The 19,617-nt window shown below is 41.2% G+C and overlaps 2 protein-coding genes across 3 annotated transcripts; both read left to right on the top strand.

The window, feature by feature from the left end:
* The first annotated feature begins 4,132 nt into the window (after window positions 1-4,132).
* pofut1 (protein O-fucosyltransferase 1) lies at window positions 4,133-10,257 on the top strand. The gene is made up of 7 exons (XM_046396505.1): window positions 4,133-4,338; window positions 4,816-4,937; window positions 5,695-5,877; window positions 6,190-6,302; window positions 6,519-6,711; window positions 8,229-8,471; window positions 9,337-10,257. The coding sequence occupies exons 1-7, from the start codon at window positions 4,200-4,202 to the stop codon at window positions 9,529-9,531; spliced, it is 1,188 nt and encodes a 395-aa protein (XP_046252461.1). The 5' UTR covers window positions 4,133-4,199; the 3' UTR covers window positions 9,532-10,257.
* A 220-nt stretch (window positions 10,258-10,477) lies between these two features.
* Window positions 10,478-19,376, top strand: kif3b (kinesin family member 3B). 2 transcript variants are annotated; one of them, XM_046396503.1, is made up of 9 exons: window positions 10,478-10,635; window positions 11,389-12,882; window positions 13,121-13,222; window positions 14,240-14,362; window positions 14,860-14,978; window positions 15,268-15,384; window positions 17,661-17,766; window positions 18,141-18,352; window positions 18,582-19,376. In XM_046396503.1, the coding sequence occupies exons 2-9, from the start codon at window positions 11,479-11,481 to the stop codon at window positions 18,685-18,687; spliced, it is 2,289 nt and encodes a 762-aa protein (XP_046252459.1). In that variant the 5' UTR covers window positions 10,478-10,635; window positions 11,389-11,478; the 3' UTR covers window positions 18,688-19,376. The 2 variants fall into 2 exon arrangements, with proteins under 2 accessions (XP_046252459.1, XP_046252460.1); XM_046396504.1 differs by lacking the exon at window positions 10,478-10,635 and adding an exon at window positions 10,667-10,776.
* Window positions 19,377-19,617: the final 241 nt, after the last annotated feature.

Here is a 19,617-nt window from a genome sequence, read left to right as displayed (position 1 = left end):
AGTGGAGTTTTTTCAAATCAGTTGCAGACTCAGGTTGTCTGAAGGGCAAGGGCAAAATAAGTAAATAAATAAATAAATAAAAACGGCACCAGGTGTATGTGCTGGGGCATGAGCATGCATAAAGCCATGACACAGACATAGTAAAACAAACACAAACCCCTGTGAATATTAAAATTATTTATGCCTGTGTAGTATAAACACACAGGGAACTATTTACTATTTAACCATTTAGAGGTACATGGAGTCCAAATAACCTTCTAGTCCACACCAGATATCTACAATAGAGCAGTCTGCAGCGCAAATCAAGAGTTGTAAAGATGTTAGGCATCTGATTGCTGGATCTGGAAGCCTGGTTCTTAGTAACAACACAGAAAGGTCAACATGAAGCTAGTTGTTAGGGTTGACTACCTTATTTCCCTCTTCTGAAAGGACATCAGATGAGTGTTAGGACTGTTCTGCATCAGCAGCAAGTAAGAAAGAGGCGGATCTTTCTTACTTGAGAGGGAGGAAGCATGGGTGACATACATGCATCTGTACATGTTATTATGAAATGCAAATGTCACCTTCTTCCTCTGCAGATTCTCAAAGCAAAGTGTTATGTGTCTGAGGAACTTGTAAAATTCAAAAGGGAAATGAAATTGTTAGAGCACAGGACAGTGAGTCAGAGATGCATACAAAAACAAAATGTACAATAGACACTACAAGGTCAGGCTCCTCTGCAAAAAATATCTCCTAAAAATGTGAAGGATTTATTAAGGTGTACATTTTTACTTTTCATTTGCTTGTCGTGATCCATGTCAGTTGAACACCTGAAGGAAGCCTCTCTTTCTCATGCTCAGGCTGTGAGTTGTGCTTCTTTGCATTGTTATCATTGCTGTCATCTCTAACAATGAAAAACAGTGTGTGTTCAAGGGATGGGGGAGGAGCAGACACAGCGAACGACACAGGAAAAGAGGGAAAGAGCAGCCAGCTGTCGAGCATCAGAGAAAAGAAAAACGAGAGTGATTGAATACAAAGAGAGAATACGTTAGATGGGGTTGGCTGAATTTGAGGATGTAGAGGGATTAAGTATCCTACAAAGCAAATGCTCCACTAGAAAACATCTCAAACTTGTGAAGAGCGGGATAAAGAAGAGACATAGATCTCTCTATGATGTAGCTTATTTGTTGTGTTGGTGTTTTGGTCACTTGTTGTGTGTAAGATAATAATAATCTTTTATACACCAGTGAGAAATAATGAAGAGGAAATTGTACACAGATCATATCAGCCCCTCAGCAGCAGAAAAAAGATCTCCTAAATGTGACATATTTAAACAATTATCAGTCAAATAAGGCAGGCTGGCAAAGAGTCCACAGATTTCAGTGAAAGTAACAAAGGTTTGAGACCACACCCAGGCCACATGTTGCCATACTCACTTTGGGCATGTTGAGCACACATGTGAACATCTAATGAAGAGCGTCTAATGACAGAGCTCTGGGTATGCCGCTCCTCTTTTTCAGCTGTGTCTTTATCATTCCACATAGCACTGATTGTCTCCATCTGATTTACATTGGCGAATCAGAAAAACCAGGCAAAACAGAAAGGTCTAATTTCTTTCTGTTTTTTTTCTGTGGATGTTTTTACTTGTCAGTCTGCTAGAACGGTCTGAAGAGAATGAGGAGACATTAGGAGATTTTACTGAACCAGGGATTGTGTTTTACTTAAGCTATGAATTTTTTTTTCCAGACTTTGAATATGTTGGTAACGCGGGCACCCACCACTATCCATTTTTAAAGAAAGTGAAATACTGTGGTTTAACTTTTAAACGAACAGTTCACCTAAAATGAAAATTCAGTCATTTTCTGCAAGACGAGATAAGAAGAGGTCAACGAGAACTGGCGGTCTCTGCCACCTCAGTGCTTCCCTGCAAACTGAAAACTTGCATCACATCTGATCTGGAGGCACATGTACATGATGCTTTTAGTTTTTTTGTGATGTGATGTGTTTTCCCACATCCTCATTTTTGTAAGAGCTGTGTCAAGTGTTAAACATTTTATGTCTCAGTTAAGAGGGAAACTTGCAACACTTCATTCACAAAATTACTTGTTCTATATTTAACAATGTACAGAAGAGCTACAAGAATCAATCTCTTCAGTGTTTTGTAAGTACATTACATTACAGCAAACTTGATACATACATATCTCCTCTCTTGTAAAAAATTATTACAATATTTACTTTAGTGACTATGAGGCAAACATTGCCAGAATATGACTTTACATTGTCAGGTCTTATGGGAAAAACAGCTGACAAAATATACAGATATTTTTAGATTTTTTTTGAAAAATTGGATTAGTTGAAAGAACCTTGTTTTATCTCTGCATAATCTGCTGTTCCAGACTCCAGTCCAGCAGGTGGCAGTAATGCACCTCTATGACACCTCACCTTTATGAGCATTAATGACCAATTAACAGAACAAAATTGACATAGCACAGTACAATGTACAATTAGCAAGGAAACAGACAAGCCCAGAAAATGATAAACAGTACATAGGACAATGCTGATGGAAAAACAATAGAAACTATAAACTGGAGAAATCAATATACAGATACTACAGCTTTTCTGTTAAGGTCCTCTACAACAACTTCATAGAATTCTTTTTCTTTATATGTTGCAAGGATGAAATATAAAGACACCGCTCCTTATGAAAAACATAGAAATTTGGTCTTGAGCTCAAGAATGTATTTTTATGTATATATAAAAAAAACTTTCCAAGAATGATTATTGAATTGATTGCCATGTCATACAAGGTATCTTTCATAATTATCCCATATAGAACATTTTCCTTCATTAGTTTAGAAGGAACGACAAATTTAGGGAACAGCCTATAATACAAGAAAAGAAAGAAGAAAGAAAAAGAAAGCAGTACAAAAAATATATTCATAAAGTAGATTATCTGTGGTTTCAGTGTGCTCATTACAGAACAAGCAGTCGTTGTGATCAGAACCAAAATGATTTCTTGAGGATTCAGGAAGGAGTATATTCCATCGAGAATCTTAATGTGAACCTCCTTCACTTTTGGTGCAACCAGAAATTTGAAGAATTTTGAACTCAGATTCTCAGGATCTTTTTAGAGAAATATTTCAGAATGGAATTTCTGTTTGAAGAGAATGGATGTAGTTCACCAGCCAATTATGGAAAAAAAGGTCATAGTAGCATCTAAGAAGGAAGTCGATGACTTCTACTTTCATAAAAATCTCATTGAAAATCCATCCATCCATTTTCTATACCGCTTATCCGTCAGGGTCGCGGGGGAGCTGGAGCCTATCCCAGCTGACTACAGGCGAGAGGCGGGATACACCCTGGACTGGTCGCCAGTCAGTCGCAGGGCCAACACACAAAGACAGACAACCACACACTCTCACACTCACACCTAGGGGCAATGTAGAGTAGCCAAGTAACCTAATGTGCTTGTTTTTGGTATTGTGGGAGGAAGCCGGAGTACCCGGAGAAAAGGCACAGGGAGAACATGCAAACTCCACATAGAAGAACCCATTTAATTTCCAATAACCTTCATTTCTTGGGCATACATTTGTGGGTGTAAAAAGATGTTGAATCAAGCAGTTATCCGTCAGAGGCTCATTGTAGGTTGTGGAGTTTGTCTCCAAGATGGGCCTTTCTGACACAAGCCATAAATCTAATCTAGATTTGACGGAACCATCTAGTTGAACACACTATAGAAATCAAACAAAACAGGGTTGTAACGATGCCCCTGATATCTTGAAGGATCACCATAATCATCATATGAATGTCCTTTATGGTCAAGGCTGTGTCCCCTAGAAGACAAAACCAATGGCAATAGGTATTTTTTTCGTTTTAATTCTGATATATAAGCGATACTATATTTGCAAAAACTAAAATAAAATTTTGACATTTTTGTCTTGGGGAAGGTATAAATAATTCTTTTAGCCATTTAGTGCCATTCACTCCTTTCCACTGAGGACAACCTTGCGAGTGTCCTCTACTTGAATTGCTGCCAATTTCGGTACGAAGGTATTAACAGGAAGTCCGTGGAAGGGCTGCGGTAGTAGTCTCCTAAAGGGACGACGCAGTGGCGAGTCCCACGTGACACAAATACAGGAAATGGCTCTTTGGTGAGCCGTCTGGTTGGTTTCTGAAGCAGTCGAAAAGCGAGTGCATTGTGGGATACGAAATGAAGCACAATGGCGGTTAGGCAGCCAGTATATCATGCTCTCATAGTGACATGTTTCATTTCGTCTGTTCTACTCCAAACTCGTCGGACTTTTGCCGAAGACTTGAAGTGGGATGAAAATGGCTACGTTTTGTACTGCCCTTGCATGGGTAATTAACTCTTCGTAGCTAGTACTCAGATCTTTACGTTCTGTTATGTTAAAAGAACAGCTAACAAATCAAAAACTCCATCCATTTAGAAGTTGGGTGGCGTTTTATAAAGACAAACGACGTCATCTGAATATGAGCCCAGACCTATGGTGTAATGTGCTTCGAGGCATTCTTGTTTGATACGTTGTTTTTAACCGAACTTCGGCAATGGGCGCTTCGTGTCCAAAAACATGTTCAACTTCGAGAAACAGTTGAACAAGATGCAACAGTAGCTAGCTTTAGTTAGCAGCTAAAGCGGACCTTAAGACAAAGTGGGGACTTGGGTGACGTTAAGGTTAATAACTACAGATGTTGCTAGACTTGGTTTGCATATCACTTATTAAAAATAGTCTGTAATATACGGAGGCATCTGACATTTCCCCCAAGTCCTTTTACTGATTAAAATGAGAGTGTAAAGTGTTCGATGTTATCGTTCAGGTCGCTTTGGAAACCAAGCAGACCACTTCCTGGGATCTCTGGCCTTTGCAAAGATGTTGAATAGAACCTTGGCAGTCCCTCCCTGGATAGTATACCGCCATCACACACACCCTTACACCAACGTGAGTACAGTCAGTAAGGTATGCCAACTGTCACTGACAGCGATCACACAAATATGATTATTTATAATGTAGGTAGATGCATACATAGTACTTTCTTTATCCCAGAGAGAAATTTCAGTGTTAGAGCAGCCAGGGTCTCATAAATTGCAAAAACAAATGTATGAAATCAATACAGTTATTTAAAAAATCAGAAAAAAGAGAAATCTAAATGTAGAATAAAATTAAACCTGAGCATATAGACCAAAAATAAGACCATTTTATTAACTCTGATTTGTGTTGATTAGTGTAGATACTGCTATAAATGGTTTTGGATGTTAAACAGAATAATAATGACATGGTCCTGTTTTGACCGGTCATAACAGGAGAAGCACAAGTGTAAATAATAACATCAGTGAAACAGAATGTGATGCTAACCAATTTTGACTTGCAGTCAATTGAAAACAACATAAATATGATATATTTAATGCTTGACATCATCAACTTTTTGAATTTTGTAAATATATGCGTATTGTGGAATTTGATGCCAGCAACACATTGGAACAGGGGCAACTGGGAAAGTTGTGCAACACTCAAAAAAACTCCACTGGTAAACAGGTTCAGTGATAACAGGCTGTATACAAGATATCATACATGGGCTCAGGAACATTTCATGAAACTGTTGTCAGTAAAACACAGTTTGTTTGGAAAGGATTACATTCTGTTTTTATCTATGTTTTACATAGTGCTGTTTTCATCAATTCTCCTTTATCCTGCTCAGGTCCATGTTCCCTACAGTGAATTCTTCAAACTGGAGGCCTTGTCAGCCTACCATCGTGTAGTCAGTTTGGAGGACTTCGTGGCGAAGCTGGCTCCCAAACACTGGCTGCCAGGACAGAGGAAAGCCTACTGCTTTGAGACTGCTGCACAGCGAAGTGCAGACAAGAAATCTTGCCCTATGAAGGTGATTATTTGAGTGGCTACAGTGATGTATTATCTGATAATATTGGTTGCTGCTTTCAGATAGTCTTTGAATGTATAATTTTTCTTACCTGATAGTTTTGAAGTTGTAAATAAAGGTTTGAAAGACTTTTATTTTAAAGTTGTAAGCACTTTTATTCATCAGTGAGTCGTGATTGCAAGTGATAAGGATGATGGTGAAAAGCTGCCCTCTGGTGGCCCATAGAGGAATTATAAACCTCAAGCTTGTATTTTTGGCACTGCTGTTAATGTTTCAATGCTTTGACATGGATAAATGCTTCTGATTCATTTTTAGGATGGAAACCCTTTCGGTCCATTCTGGGACTACGTCGGTGTGGAGTTTGACAAGTCTGTCTTGTTTGGTGGGATTTCTTTTAGTGCCTACCACCAACCTCAGTGGATGAAGAAGTGAGTAGATGGTTGAGCTGTACCGTAGACACATTTGAAATTACGTAAGACAACAGAAGACATAAAAGATACCACCATAAGGAACTTTGCTAGCTCTAAACATTGACTGATGAGGTTTGTGAGGTTTCCATTTTCCATTGCTTTTTAATGACAAAGGCAGTGCTTTCTCTGAAGCTGTAAACAGGCAGTTTCCTCATGCTTCCCCTGTTGGATTAGGTTCCCCCCCTCTGAGCACCCTGTCCTGGCCCTGCCTGGGGCTCCTGCCCAGTTCCCTGTGACAGAGGAGCATGCAGGCCTGCAGCGCTTTGTGGTGTGGTCAGACAAGATGGTGAAGGAGGGAGAAGAGCACATTGCCACCCTGCTGACCAGGCCATACGTTGGCATTCACCTGAGGATTGGCATTGACTGGGTGAGATGCTTCACAACATTTGAGCAAGAGTTTGGAGTTGTTCTCTCTCTCTCTCTCACACACACACACACTGTTTTTAACTTTCTCACTCCCTCATGTGATCACACACAGACAGTCACATGTCTTTTCACACAGATATAATATAGACATCCATTTTTGTTTTCACTGGGAAACATAATCGGCCATCGGCAGCATAATCACTTAGCTTCACCCTCATAGACCTGCATTTCATCAGTCAGTCAGTAGCATGGTTGTATTGCGAACATTAACCTTTATGAAATATTTATATAATAAAAAAATCTAAACCATCGATGTGTTGTGACAAGCCCACTGATTCCCACTGAAGACTTTAAAAACACCTCACAGATACATAGTTTCATTTTTTAAAGGGTTCAGTAATTTCCTAAAACAGCTGCTCAGTCGAGTTTTTATCAACCATAACTTACAGCGGAGAAAATGTATTTATTTTTGGTGGCATGTTAGAACATATTTGATGCTCTGGTGAACACGTGATGTGGTGTGTTGTCATGGTATTGCTTGATGTACGGCAGCTCATTGATGTATCAAGCATGAAATATTCACATCCATTATTTTTAACATCTGATCTAAAATTTTTAAGACAATAATGTCATGTGTAAAGTTGCACATTTTCACAAGTGATTGGCTTTTTCCTCATTTGAATGAAAATATCCACATCCAAATTTACATTTTCACATTTACATTTGTTTGTGATTTGCTTTCTTTCTTTTGTTTATTTTCATTTTCAATTTTGGAGATTGTTGATTAATTTGTTGGGAAGAGGGTTTACTCAGGAGGGATTTGAGAAACCAAACTTTGTAACAAACTGAATTTGTTGAATCCCAGAGGGATTGTTTTTTCTTTTTTTTTTTTGAACTCTGGATTTTTGTTTTTGATGAATATTATTTAAACTTACCTATCCTTAACCTGCGAAAATCACTGGGATAAAGTCAAGCTTTAAAAAATAAAAACCTATCTTTTTAAAGGAGAATTTGAAAAATTTAAATGAAAGTTGTCATGGCGTTAAAGCAACCTGATCTTTACAAATCCAGATGCAATAGTTGAACATTTGTGTAGTTGTCAGCGCTGGAAAAAGAAATTAAAGCTAAAATCAGACTGAATCCTGCATGTGGAGTTTTGTGACACCCATAATATTTATTATTTGTTGGAATACTATTTATATAACAGCCTCAGACTTCAGCTCATTGTTTTTGGTCACTAGAGAAGAAAAACTATTTACAGAATGATTAAACTTCAGTCAGCTGCACAGTGAGGATTTTCTAAATACTGACACATCCCCATGGGGACAATAAAGTGTTTATCTATTCATTTCTATCCATGCAGTTATCAATTCAGTCAGTTCAAAACCATAGTACATCATGACACGTTGCATGACATTTGCACCTCTACACTCTGTGGGATGTACCGTGTGGTACTAGATTATTTCTCATCCCTTCATCATTGAGTCGTGTCTAAATCTTCTTTATTGTCCCTTGCAGCAAAACGCCTGCAAAATGCTGAAGAGCGGTGATACAGGGCCTCACTTCATGGCCTCACCTCAGTGTGTTGGCTATAACCGCCAGACAGCCTTGCCTCTCACCATGACCATGTGCCTTCCTGACCTAGCAGAGATCCGTAGAGCTGTCAAACTATGGGTGAAGAAGACCTCTTCCCGCTCTGTCTACATCGCCACTGACTCAGAATCCCACAGTAGGGACATTGAAATGCTCTTCAAGGGCAAGGTGGGTTTGCTTTATATTTGGCCCTATTCTGTTCCAGTCATGTGTGACTTTTAACATTACTTGACCTGACTAGCTATATTTTGAATTTTGTCTAATTTGGAAAACATGTTCTGTCACATTTGGCAGTATGTCTTTACAGGCACACAACAATGGTTAATAATGAGAGTTTAACTAAGAATCCAGTCCCTCATGTATATTGTACATTTAAAATGTTACTGGCCAGTACTAAGGGGTTTTTATACCTCTGGCATTTTTAGACATGTTGAAAATTGAGGAATACTCAAACCACCTTCACTAGAAATGCACTATGCTCTTCACCTCTTCGCTCAATGCTAGGTAGGGCGCTGAACACAGTGCAGACAGTTGTAGAGGCAAAGCATTGCCCTGCTATACAGGTACAAATCAGAATTTTTGTGTAACAGCAAAATAGGTTATGCTGTTGCTAAGCTAATGTTCTTTGGTCACCAACTGTTTGTGTAGCAGTGCTGGTGATACAATATAGCTCCGGTCACTGTGTCTGAAAATCTGATTTGTTTTTTTTCCCATCACTTTCTGACTCAACTGCCTGCACTTGTCTGTTATGGCCTTGTCACACTCAGCTCTCATCTCTGGTTGTGCTTTGAAAAGTCAGCGCCAGCCAAGGTCAAAGTTGAAATAATTTGAACTGTGAGTCTAGCTCTCAGCTACAATTTCGAGCAGTGCGCCATATGCCAAGAATAGCACTCTGCTCGTCATTAGAAAAACAGTGTGACAGCCAGAGCGGTTTTACAGCTGACCATGTGTAGAAGCCTTCAGTTCTGTTCCTGATACAATATTATATTACCCCAGTAGTTGTTTATTTGTGTGTTTTCTTCTGGCTTTTCAGGTGAAAGTGGTGAGTCTTCAGCCAGACTCGGCCCAAATGGACCTGTACATCTTAGGCCAAGCTGACCACTTCATTGGCAACTGCGTCTCGTCCTTTTCCGCCTTTGTGAAGAGAGAAAGGGACGTCCATGGCCTTCCATCCTCCTTTTTTGGCATGGACAAGCCTGGGAAATTAAATGAAAAAGAAGAACTCTGAGCTCATGGGTCAATTGGACGTCCTCTGGGCGCTAATGCTGGCTGACTGTCACGAGGAGACGAGAGAACATGTAGAAGGCAGAGAACGTTTCTGTCATGTGATGGTTCATAGTATGTGAAGGCCAGTCATTTTAAAATGGGTTTTTATTGCAAGAAAAGGCTTATGAGATAGAATGTTGCAGGACAGTAATGTAATGTCTGTGAAATTTTATGATGTGGACAGTGCTGCTACCAAGAAACACTTTATTTTTGTCTTTTCCCCGCTTGTAAATCTAATATTTGTATGTTTTCTGTCAAGATCTGGCTTCTACTTGACTTTTTACACTGTACAAGAAACTAGTTTCCATCAGGGAAACACACATTTTCACTCTTTCCTTTCCTTTCTATTGCAAGGATAGCACAGTAACTGACTCTCCTGTACGTCCTAATCACAGGGAGGAAGGAGATGGTTTCTCCACCTCTCATTTTTCATGGACCAAGAATTGATGAAATGTGTGGAACCTTGTCCTGAATGTTGTGGGCACAGTATTGTTACACACTGTGATTGTGAACAGATGTTTTGGGGAGACAAAAGAATTGATTTGCACTGGTAGAAGCAATTAAATGTAAATGGGGATGTATGGCAAGCTATTCCTGTTCCATTGTTTGAATGCAGTGATTTTGAAGTAAAATGTTTTCTATAATGTTTTTTTTCATCAATAAAAAACGACACTAATTTTTTAAAGAACAAGCTCGCTAAATGCTTAGTTGTGAGAACAGATGAATCAGTTGATACTGGCATGCTGAACTACCGTAAGCTTATCGAGCCCTGGTTGCCAAATATGCCAGGTTACTTTGAATTTCTTCGTAACGTGTGTGGTGGGCTTGCGACGTCGTTATTCAGAGGAGATTTCATTTATCTTTAAGTGTTGTTGAACGGTATGATTGTCTGTAAACATCCTAAACTCATACGGAAGACAAAATTATGGGTTACTGTACTTTCTTACTTGTTTGTTTCGGGGGATGGAATGCTTTAACGTGGCAACTATGCAACCGGGACCGTTGCGGGGACGAGCTGCTACTAACGGCTGACTGGGAGTTTTGTATTAGCTAACGTTCGCCAATGGTAAGTCTTTAACGACGTTTCTGTGTATCTTTGCTGGAAGGTCGTATTGTGTTGCAAGGCTCGTGTGTGTCTAAATTAATCTTTTGTTTTGAGTGACGAAATGTTAAATTAACGTCTACCGTCGCCGTTAGTGTTAGCCAGGTAATGCTATCAGGCTTGTAGCTTAGGTTACCAATGTGTTTGTCGTTGCTAGGCCGGTTTGGCTGCATTTTGCAAAAGCTAACATTGATTCACTGACAGGCTATTTAAACAAATTGTTGCTGACATTTATAGAGCAGCTACCGTAAAACACACAGTTCATTAACATGGTACTGCTGGCAGAGTGCTCCTAGTGACTGTCACTTCCTAAGCTGGAAATCTGAAGCTAAATTTAATTCGTTAGCTAAACCGGGATAACGTTAGTGGCACCGCTGTGTTAGCAGTTAGGGCAACCTGTAACGTTAAATTAATGTAACATTATGAATCGGTTGTTCATTTTGACTGATAAATTTAACATCATTGGTGATGGTTTGTTGGTGTGTTTTATGACATCTGGAAAAGTCTTGTTGTGCCTAAATAGCGTTGTTAAGAAGGGACGTTGAACTGCAGTTCAGGTGTCATTTAGGATAACTAATAGCTAATTATCATTGCTAGTCTGTTAATACGTTTGTGTTATATTGAACTTCTTTGTATGTGAAGCAACAAGACTGTGAGACGCTATGACAATTGCCATTGCAGGTTGGTGCTAATCACTGAATGTGTCTTCTCCAACAGCTTCTGGTGCGGGCATTTGTGCTGGTGCACTGTTACTGAAGCTGAGCATACGAAGTGCCAGGCCCTGTGGGGTGGCAGCTGCTCTGCACCATGTCCAAGAGCAAGAGCTCTGAGTCGGTCAAGGTGGTGGTTCGTTGTCGCCCTATGAATGAAAAAGAGCGGGCAGCCAAGTTTGAAAGGGTGGTCTCTGTTGATGTTAAATTGGGCCAAATTATTGTCAAGAACCCCAGAGAGGCTTCAGCCAATGAACTCCCCAAAGTCTTCACTTTTGATTCAGTCTACGACTGGAACTCCAAACAAATAGATTTATATGATGAAACCTTCAGGCCTCTGGTAGATTCAGTTCTTTTTGGGTTCAATGGAACCATTTTTGCCTATGGGCAGACAGGTACAGGGAAAACATATACTATGGAGGGTGTGAGAAATGATCCGGAGAGGAGAGGGGTGATTCCTAACTCCTTTGAGCATATCTTCACTCACATTTCACGGTCCCAAAATCAGCAATACCTGGTGAGAGCATCATATCTAGAAATTTACCAAGAGGAGATCAGAGACTTGCTCTCCAAAGATCAGTCACGTCGTCTTGAGCTCAGGGAGAGGCCTGACACAGGTGTGTATGTTAAAGACCTTTCATCGTTTGTCACCAAGAGTGTGCGGGAGATCGAACATGTCATGAATGTGGGCAACCAGAATCGTTCAGTGGGTGCAACAAACATGAATGAACACAGCTCCCGTTCCCACGCCATCTTTGTCATCACCGTGGAGTGCAGTGAGTTGGGTGTAGATGGGGAGAACCATATCAGAGTTGGCAAACTGAACCTGGTAGATTTGGCCGGTAGTGAAAGACAGACCAAGACTGGTGCTCAGGGAGAAAGACTTAAAGAAGCCACAAAGATCAATCTGTCACTTTCCGCTCTGGGGAATGTCATATCAGCTCTGGTGGACGGCAGGAGCAGCCACATCCCTTACCGAGATTCAAAACTCACCCGTCTGCTGCAGGACTCCCTGGGGGGCAATGCCCGCACTGTTATGGTTGCCAACATTGGACCAGCATCCTACAATGTGGAGGAGACCTTGACAACATTGCGCTACTCCAACAGAGCTAAGAACATCAAGAATAAACCACGAATCAATGAGGACCCCAAGGATGCCCTGCTCAGGGAGTTTCAGGAGGAGATCGCAAGGCTGAAGGCACAGCTGCAAAAGCGCTCAGGAAAGAAGAAAAAGAGGAGGCAGAGAAGGAGAGCTGGGGAAGGGAGCGATTATGAGGATCTGGAAGAAGGAGAGACAGAGGATGATGAGGAAGATGGGGATGATAAGGGGGATTACTGGCGGGAACAACAGGAGAAGTTGGAGAGAGAGAGAAAAGCTATCATGGAGGATCACAGTCTGGTGGCTGAGGAGAAAGTTCGACTGCTGAAAGAGAAGGAGAAGAAAATGGAAGATCTGAAGAGGGAGAGGGAGGCTGGAGAGATGCTCGCAGCCAAAGTAAAGGTAAGCAAGTTTTGCCATACTGGGTATGTTTTTGTACAGCCAATATGTGTGAAATTGATCTGATCTGATTTGAAGAGAAGGCTCAGATATCAGATTTAGTTTGATCAACTTCAACAAATAATTTCTCACATGCATAGTCAAAATTCTCATAAGTCAGACCATGTTATTCTGGTTATTGAAGTTAGTTGCAACTGCTTTGTAATTTGAAATGGTTTTATCTTTTTTATTTTACATCCAGGCAATGGAGAGTAAGCTCCTGGTAGGGGGGAAGAACATTGTGGATCACACCAATGAGCAACAGAGAATGTTGGAGCAGAAGAGGCAGGAAATCGCTGAGCAGGTATGCCAAGCAGCTGAAAAGTGAACTCTGAGTTTAATTGGAGTGATTGTTTGAAGGCACGTGTCAACAGAATGTGATCACAGGTGACAGCAGCGTTGTTTGGAATGTAATGAGGATGAGTTTGTAAAAAATTAATGACTTTTATTAATTTGATTACTAAAACATTCTGAAACAACTTGAATGTTCAGACCAAATTTCAACCCAATCTAGTGGAAAAATAGTAATTTTTGACAATTTGTTTCAGTGGGAGTTGCTGTTACAATAAAGGTAAAATTAATAAATAAAAAGAGCACAAGACTGTATTGGTCAGAACATGATACATGCAGGTACACCACGTCGACTGACAACAGTGCCTGACCCAGCTGGCACAAACATGAGCTGCCGGTGTCCAACGTGTGTTCTTACACACCGGTGTGTACCAAGAGTGTGGAACGGTGTTAAACATGCCCATGTGTGCAGACAGTGGGTTGGATAATTAGGTCTTGCATCATGCTGCTGAACTCCACCAATAGCTAAATTGTGACAAAATCTCAGATAGTCCAGATGTCACCTCAATGGTCCACTCTAGCCTGTTCTTGTGGTGCTGAGTCAGCAGGCACTGCTGGGCTTCTTCACGTGTCATGTCTTCAGCAATTAAATCAGGCTAAGCTAGTCATACACATACAAAGATCATCAACATCCCTTCAAGTCAACATGACAACAGTCTATAACCAAAAAATGTTTGGTTATGTTATGGTTTGGCTGTTTGAAAATGTTCAGTTTCTCTGAACAAGGCATTCTGGAGCCTTTGGCAGTATTCCCTAGTCAGTCTAGAGTTCTACAAGATTAGATTGAATAACTAGCTGTTACCCAAACATTTAGTCATTGTTAGTAATTTTATATCCCTCATTGTTTTCATCCCTTGATTAACTGAATGCTGATGTTTATTCCATCCTTTTGATTAGTGCCTTCTGTGCTGGCTCATTACACACAGTGACTATCATTTAAATATATGAATGGATGTGTGTTTCCACCCAGAAACGGCGAGAGCGGGAGATGCAGCAGCAGATGGAGAGTCGTGATGAAGAGACTCTGGAGCTGAAGGAGACCTATAGCTCTCTACAGCAGGAGGTCGACATCAAAACCAAGAAGCTGAAAAAGGTAGCGACTGCAGTGTTGGATGGTTTAAGTGATGGATGTCCGTCCTGTCCTCTGTCCACAGTGACAGAAGACATTGTTTTCTGCTTGAATTTCCAGTATTGTGAGACCATAAAACACTTTGTTAACTACACTGTATATATAGTGTGTGAAGAAAATATCCTCTTCATAATGAGAATCTTTGTCAAAATAGTCACTTATAGGTCAGAATAAAATGGTTGCTATTTCAGTACTTTATAGTAAGTCATTTTTTTTGAAATACAGTCATTATTTTTTGTTTCTCTTTATTTTGAGGTACCAAGTCACTATTTTGACAATACTAAGTCATTATTTTAGGATACGACGTCATCATTTTATGATAGATATTTTGGCTTTGTTTTCTTACGTAATCAGTTATTCCTCTTGACAGTCAGATGTCTCAGACCAGCTGGAGGGTGAATATTCTAAAGGTCCTTCGTCATGGTAACCCTGCTTTCTCCTCTCCCCTGTCTGTCTTTTAGCTGTTTGAAAAACTGCAGGCGGTGAAGGCAGAAATCCTGGACGTCCAGGATGCACACATCAAAGAACGCCAGGATCTGGAACAAACTCAGAACGAGCTCACCAGGGACCTCAAACTCAAGTATAGAGCCTGCATGTCATCTCTGTTAGCTTGGCACGAAGACATTGATCAGTTTTATATCTTTTATACCCGCTGTCTGTCCTGGCAGAGGAGGGAACGTGTACAGTAATTCTGAGCAGATCTTGAAACAGTGGAATTATTCTGGCTTTTGCTTCCATAAATGCAACGGGATTGTCAGTAAAACGTACTGATGAGCATTACACTCATACACTTGATTTTACATGCTAACATAATGCTCAAATAACGCACAGAAATTCTCTGTCTAATGGGTTGTCTCCTTGTCTTTCAGGCATCTTATCATTGAGAACTTCATTCCCTTAGAAGAAAAGAACAAAATAGTCAACAGGGCTTACATTGATGAGGAGGATGAATACTGGAAAATGAAGCCCATCACACGTATAGAGGAGTAAGTTACAGAATAATGATAACATACGTTACTGGTACATTCTTCAACTTTTCAGAACTACTCCATCTTAGAATAGAATAGAATAGAAAGCTTTTATTGTCATTGTACAGGTACAACGAGATTTCCGCTTTCCCATAAAGTGCACACAGCAATAAAGTAAACAATAAAGTACAGAAATGTAAACAATAAAGTACAAAAAAAAATAATAATAATAATAATAATAATAAAGTATAAAAATAAATATATATGGCAGTATATGTCAGTATACAACAACCTCAACATACAGCAGAGCAGCGATAGTGCAGGTGACAAAGAGTTCCAGGAGTTCCTGGATTTAGCAGCATTATGGTGTAGGTGGCATTGCCAGTAATGTGCAAAGCCTGTCAGTTCTTTTGTGCTAGACTTGTGTTGAGTCTAGTGACAGCTTTAGGAAAGAAGCTGTTCCTCAGTCTATTTGTTTTTGTTTTGATGGCCCTGTAGCGCCTGCCAGAGGGCAACAGGTTGAAGTGGTGGAAGCCAGGGTGTGTACAGTCTTTTACGATGCTCCTGGCTCTGTTGAGGCAGCGGGAGTCGTATATGGAGGTTAGGGGAGGAAGAGGGCGGCCAATGATCTTCTGTGCGATGTTGGTCACCCTCTGCAGTCTCTTTCTGTCAGCCTCTGTGCAGCTGGAGTGCCACACTGACACAGCATAGGTCAGCAGGCTCTCTATGGCAGATCGGTAGAAGGTCACCAGCAGTCTGGTGTCAAGTTGCCCCCTCCTAAGCACTCTCAGGAAGTGGAGCCGCTGCTGGGCCTTCTTGACCAGTGCTGTGGTGTTGGCTGACCAGGAGAGGTCGGCAGAGATGTGGACTCCAAGGAATTTGAATGTCTCCACTTGCTCTACACTTTCTCCGTTGATGTACAGGGGGGCGTGGGCAGCTGTGTTCCGGCGGAAGTCTAGGATGAGCTCCTTAGTCTTTGAGATGTTCAGTGCCAGGTTGTTAAGGGCACACCACTCACTGAGTCTAAGGACCTCGTCTCTGTAGGTTGCCTCGTTTCCCTCTGTGATCATCCCCGCCACTGTTGTGTCGTCCGCAAATTTCACAATGATGTTCTCGGGGTGGGTGGGTCTGCAGTCATGTGTGTAGAGCGAGTAGAGTAGTGGGCTCAGCACGCAGCCTTGGGGGGAGCCGGTGCTAAGCGTGCGGGTGGTTGAGGTGTGGGGCCCCAGCTTCACGTGCTGGGGCCGGTTGATTAAAAAGTCCTTGATCCATGAGCAGGTGGGGAGTGGGAGACCCAGGTTGGCCAGCTTGGGTATGCTCATACCAATCTTGAGCATGTTCGTAAAAGCAGTTAAAACGAGAATGGACTGCTTGTGTAATCAGTGAATGATGACATTAAAACAAGTGGGATTGTTTAATATACATTTGTATTGTAAACACCAGAAGAGTCAAACCTGCACCATTTGTCCTGTGCTTCATTTAAAGAGTACAGGAATATGTGCTCCCATCATTGCCCGGCCAGCGGGCTAGAAAGAGGGCAGATATGTCTGGGGTTGTGTTTATTTTCTACAAATGCACCAATCCCATAGATCAGATCAGTATCGACACAGATATTGACCATCTAGCATGACTCAGCAGTCCTTTGTGCAAATGTATTTTTTTAATCATTAAGCTGTTGTTAATATGATTGTTAACATGATTGTTATTGTTACCATGATGTCACTTCCTGCATGTGCCCAAGAAAACTAAAAAATGAAGGGTCAGTATGTCATAAGATCAACACTCTTCTCTGCTTGGGGCCAGACTGTAGTGCCAGTTTTCTTTAAGTCTATGGGATGTGCATGGAAAATCATTAAAATCACATTAAAACCCAACATATCTACTTTGTATGACCATCATGAAATTCATTTTGATTGAGACACTGTTTTATGATGATTAACAGGTCCAACAAAAGCTAATGTGATAATGTGGTAATGGTAATGTGAGACTGAACTGTCTATAGAACGATCTTCTGAATCATTTCACAGCACAGAAGCCCTCTTCCTAATGTGTGGGTCTCGCCATAATCACAGACATCAGAAAGAATTAAACCACATGCCCTCATAGATTTTGTATGTGATTTGCACTCACACTTCACAAATTGTCTGAGTATTAAGCACTAAAGCAGCATTTATGGGCATTAGTAGAATACTCAGTACATGGTTAAGTGTTATGCATTCATTATATCCTTCATAATGTCTTGTTTTATTGTGTAATACTTTAAGAATTTCTCACTGTTTCTCTGTCTGCTTCAGTGACCATCAGATGATGACGAGGCCTCTCTCTGCTGTCGGCTACAGGAGGCCTCTCAGTCACCATGCTCGCATGGCCATGATGATGAGGCCTGACATGAGATACAAGGTGAGCTTCACCGATGAATGCATTCACGTCTCCAGGTGACTGGTCTCTGCCCATGAAACACCACACACAAGTCACCCTCTTTCACTGATGACGCCAAACGGATTGAGCTTAGATATACTGTTGACTATCAGCAGGATAGTCCTCCCTTGTGAGCCGGGTCCTGCTCAAGGTTTCTTCCTGTTAAAAGGGAGTTTTTCCTTGCCACTGTCTGCTTGCTCGGGGGTTCAGGCTCTGGGTCTCTGTAAAGCATCTAGAAACAATTTTGATTGTATAAGGTGCTATATAAATAAATTGAAATTGAAATTGACACTTGATAACCAAACCAAGTTTAGTTTCTCAGAGATGTGCTACTGCTCTGCCCCCCACGCCCCCAGGCTGAAAACATCCTGATGCTGGACATGGACCTGCCGGCACGGACCACTAAAGAGTATCAGGAGCCAGTTATCGCCCCAACGGTGGCAGCAGCTCTGGAGGACGCGCTGAGGGATGAGGATGAGATCCAGGTGGATGCCTCAGACTTTCACAGCAGCTTGGGACCAATCCCACCTGCCAGCACAAGCAGCAGCCTCAAGAAACCAAAGTCTGGGTAAGGGTCAGTCACTGCTGACACCTGTAGCTTTCCTCCAGATGACATCACCACACATTGTAGTCATTTTAAATCATATGCTGTGGTTAGGCTGGTGCTTGCATTATTTGCAAATGGTCAGGAGGCAAAAACTTATAGAAAGTGAACATTAAACCTCAGAATCTGTAGGCTTTTGACTTTTCGCTGTCATTCCCACAATTTATTTAACCATCTGCCGTTGCTTCCTCAGTCGACCAAGAACAGGCAAGAAGTCGAGCGCTCCGACCTCTCCTTTCAGTCCCTCCAGTCCAGGATCCCCACTTTACCCACAATCTCGTGGCCTGGTGCCCAAGTAACAGTTTGTACCACTGATATCACCACCAACCTCTCTTGTGCACCTTGCCACTTTGGGACTCAACTTTGAGAGAATGGATTTTGTTTTGTCTGTTGTGTTTTTTTTTTTGTCAAGATGACAGAATTTTAGATTCTGCACGTGATAGAGAAAACTTCAAGATTAAAGCTGCTTTGTAGGTTTAAACTGTAACCACACCACTATTAACTGTTGTTGTCGTGAGTTTTTCTTCTTGGAGATTTGAAACCCCTCCTTGTATTGACAGTGAGTCAGTACAATACTGGGACAGCAGCCACGCATGAAGCCTCTCATATCTCTGCACTGCTGTTATCTTTCCCTAACATTTGGCTAAATGCCACTGATGTCTTACGTGTCACAATGTTCTTAATGTACAGAAAAAATGACCGTGGGCTTAGACACCCCCCTCATGATGGACTGCAGTATCTTCAATGCACTACTTCATATCTTTCCAGATCTTTGTTGTGTTGTTCTCTCTCAGACGTAGAGGGTCAGGATGGACGTAAAGATACGTGGACTTGGCGGCTCTGCTGCTCGCCGACAGACTTGTTGTTTGTCAGGCCACGTATCTTCACGTTGATGTCAGAATATTGAACTTGAAGGTTTAAGTCAAACTGTGCTGTTTTTTCCATTGTTGAACTGATGATGTTAGAATATAGCTTTAAGTCTCTTGTGTGTGTGCTGTTTTATTTATCAAAAGAATACTACAACATTTTGGGAAATATGCTTTTTTGCTTTGAGAGATAGATGAGAAGATCAGTACTTGACGTTTGAGGCAATAAGTTTATCTTAGCAGTTTTCTCTGGCAATGTTATCGTGATGACATGACCGCTGGAAGTCAGTGCAGCCAGCCAAGAAATATCCAAGGAGGATAGGGACAGGCTGAATATTGGAGCCTGTAACAGGATCTTTGTGA

The sequence above is a fragment of the Scatophagus argus genome, chromosome 8 (genome assembly GCF_020382885.2).
Source record: "Scatophagus argus isolate fScaArg1 chromosome 8, fScaArg1.pri, whole genome shotgun sequence".
In the NCBI taxonomy this organism is placed as follows: domain Eukaryota; kingdom Metazoa; phylum Chordata; class Actinopteri; family Scatophagidae; genus Scatophagus; species Scatophagus argus.
Note: the sequence above shows the minus strand (reverse complement) of the source record. Positions and strands in the feature narration are given on the sequence as shown.

What these genes read in the sequence shown, in the direction of transcription:
- pofut1 (XM_046396505.1), top strand. Translation starts at nt 4,200, where the DNA reads ATGGCGGTTAGGCAGCCAGTATATCATGCTCTCATAGTGACATGTTTC. An exon ending in ACACACACCCTTACACCAAC is followed by an intron (nt 4,938 to 5,694) that starts GTGAGTACAGTC and finishes TATCCTGCTCAG; the next exon opens with GTCCATGTTCCCTACAGTGA. An exon ending in CAACCTCAGTGGATGAAGAA is followed by an intron (nt 6,303 to 6,518) that starts GTGAGTAGATGG and finishes CTGTTGGATTAG; the next exon opens with GTTCCCCCCCTCTGAGCACC.
- kif3b (XM_046396503.1), top strand. Translation starts at nt 11,479, where the DNA reads ATGTCCAAGAGCAAGAGCTCTGAGTCGGTCAAGGTGGTGGTTCGTTGT. An exon ending in GGCAGGAAATCGCTGAGCAG is followed by an intron (nt 13,223 to 14,239) that starts GTATGCCAAGCA and finishes GTTTCCACCCAG; the next exon opens with AAACGGCGAGAGCGGGAGAT. An exon ending in AAACCAAGAAGCTGAAAAAG is followed by an intron (nt 14,363 to 14,859) that starts GTAGCGACTGCA and finishes TCTGTCTTTTAG; the next exon opens with CTGTTTGAAAAACTGCAGGC.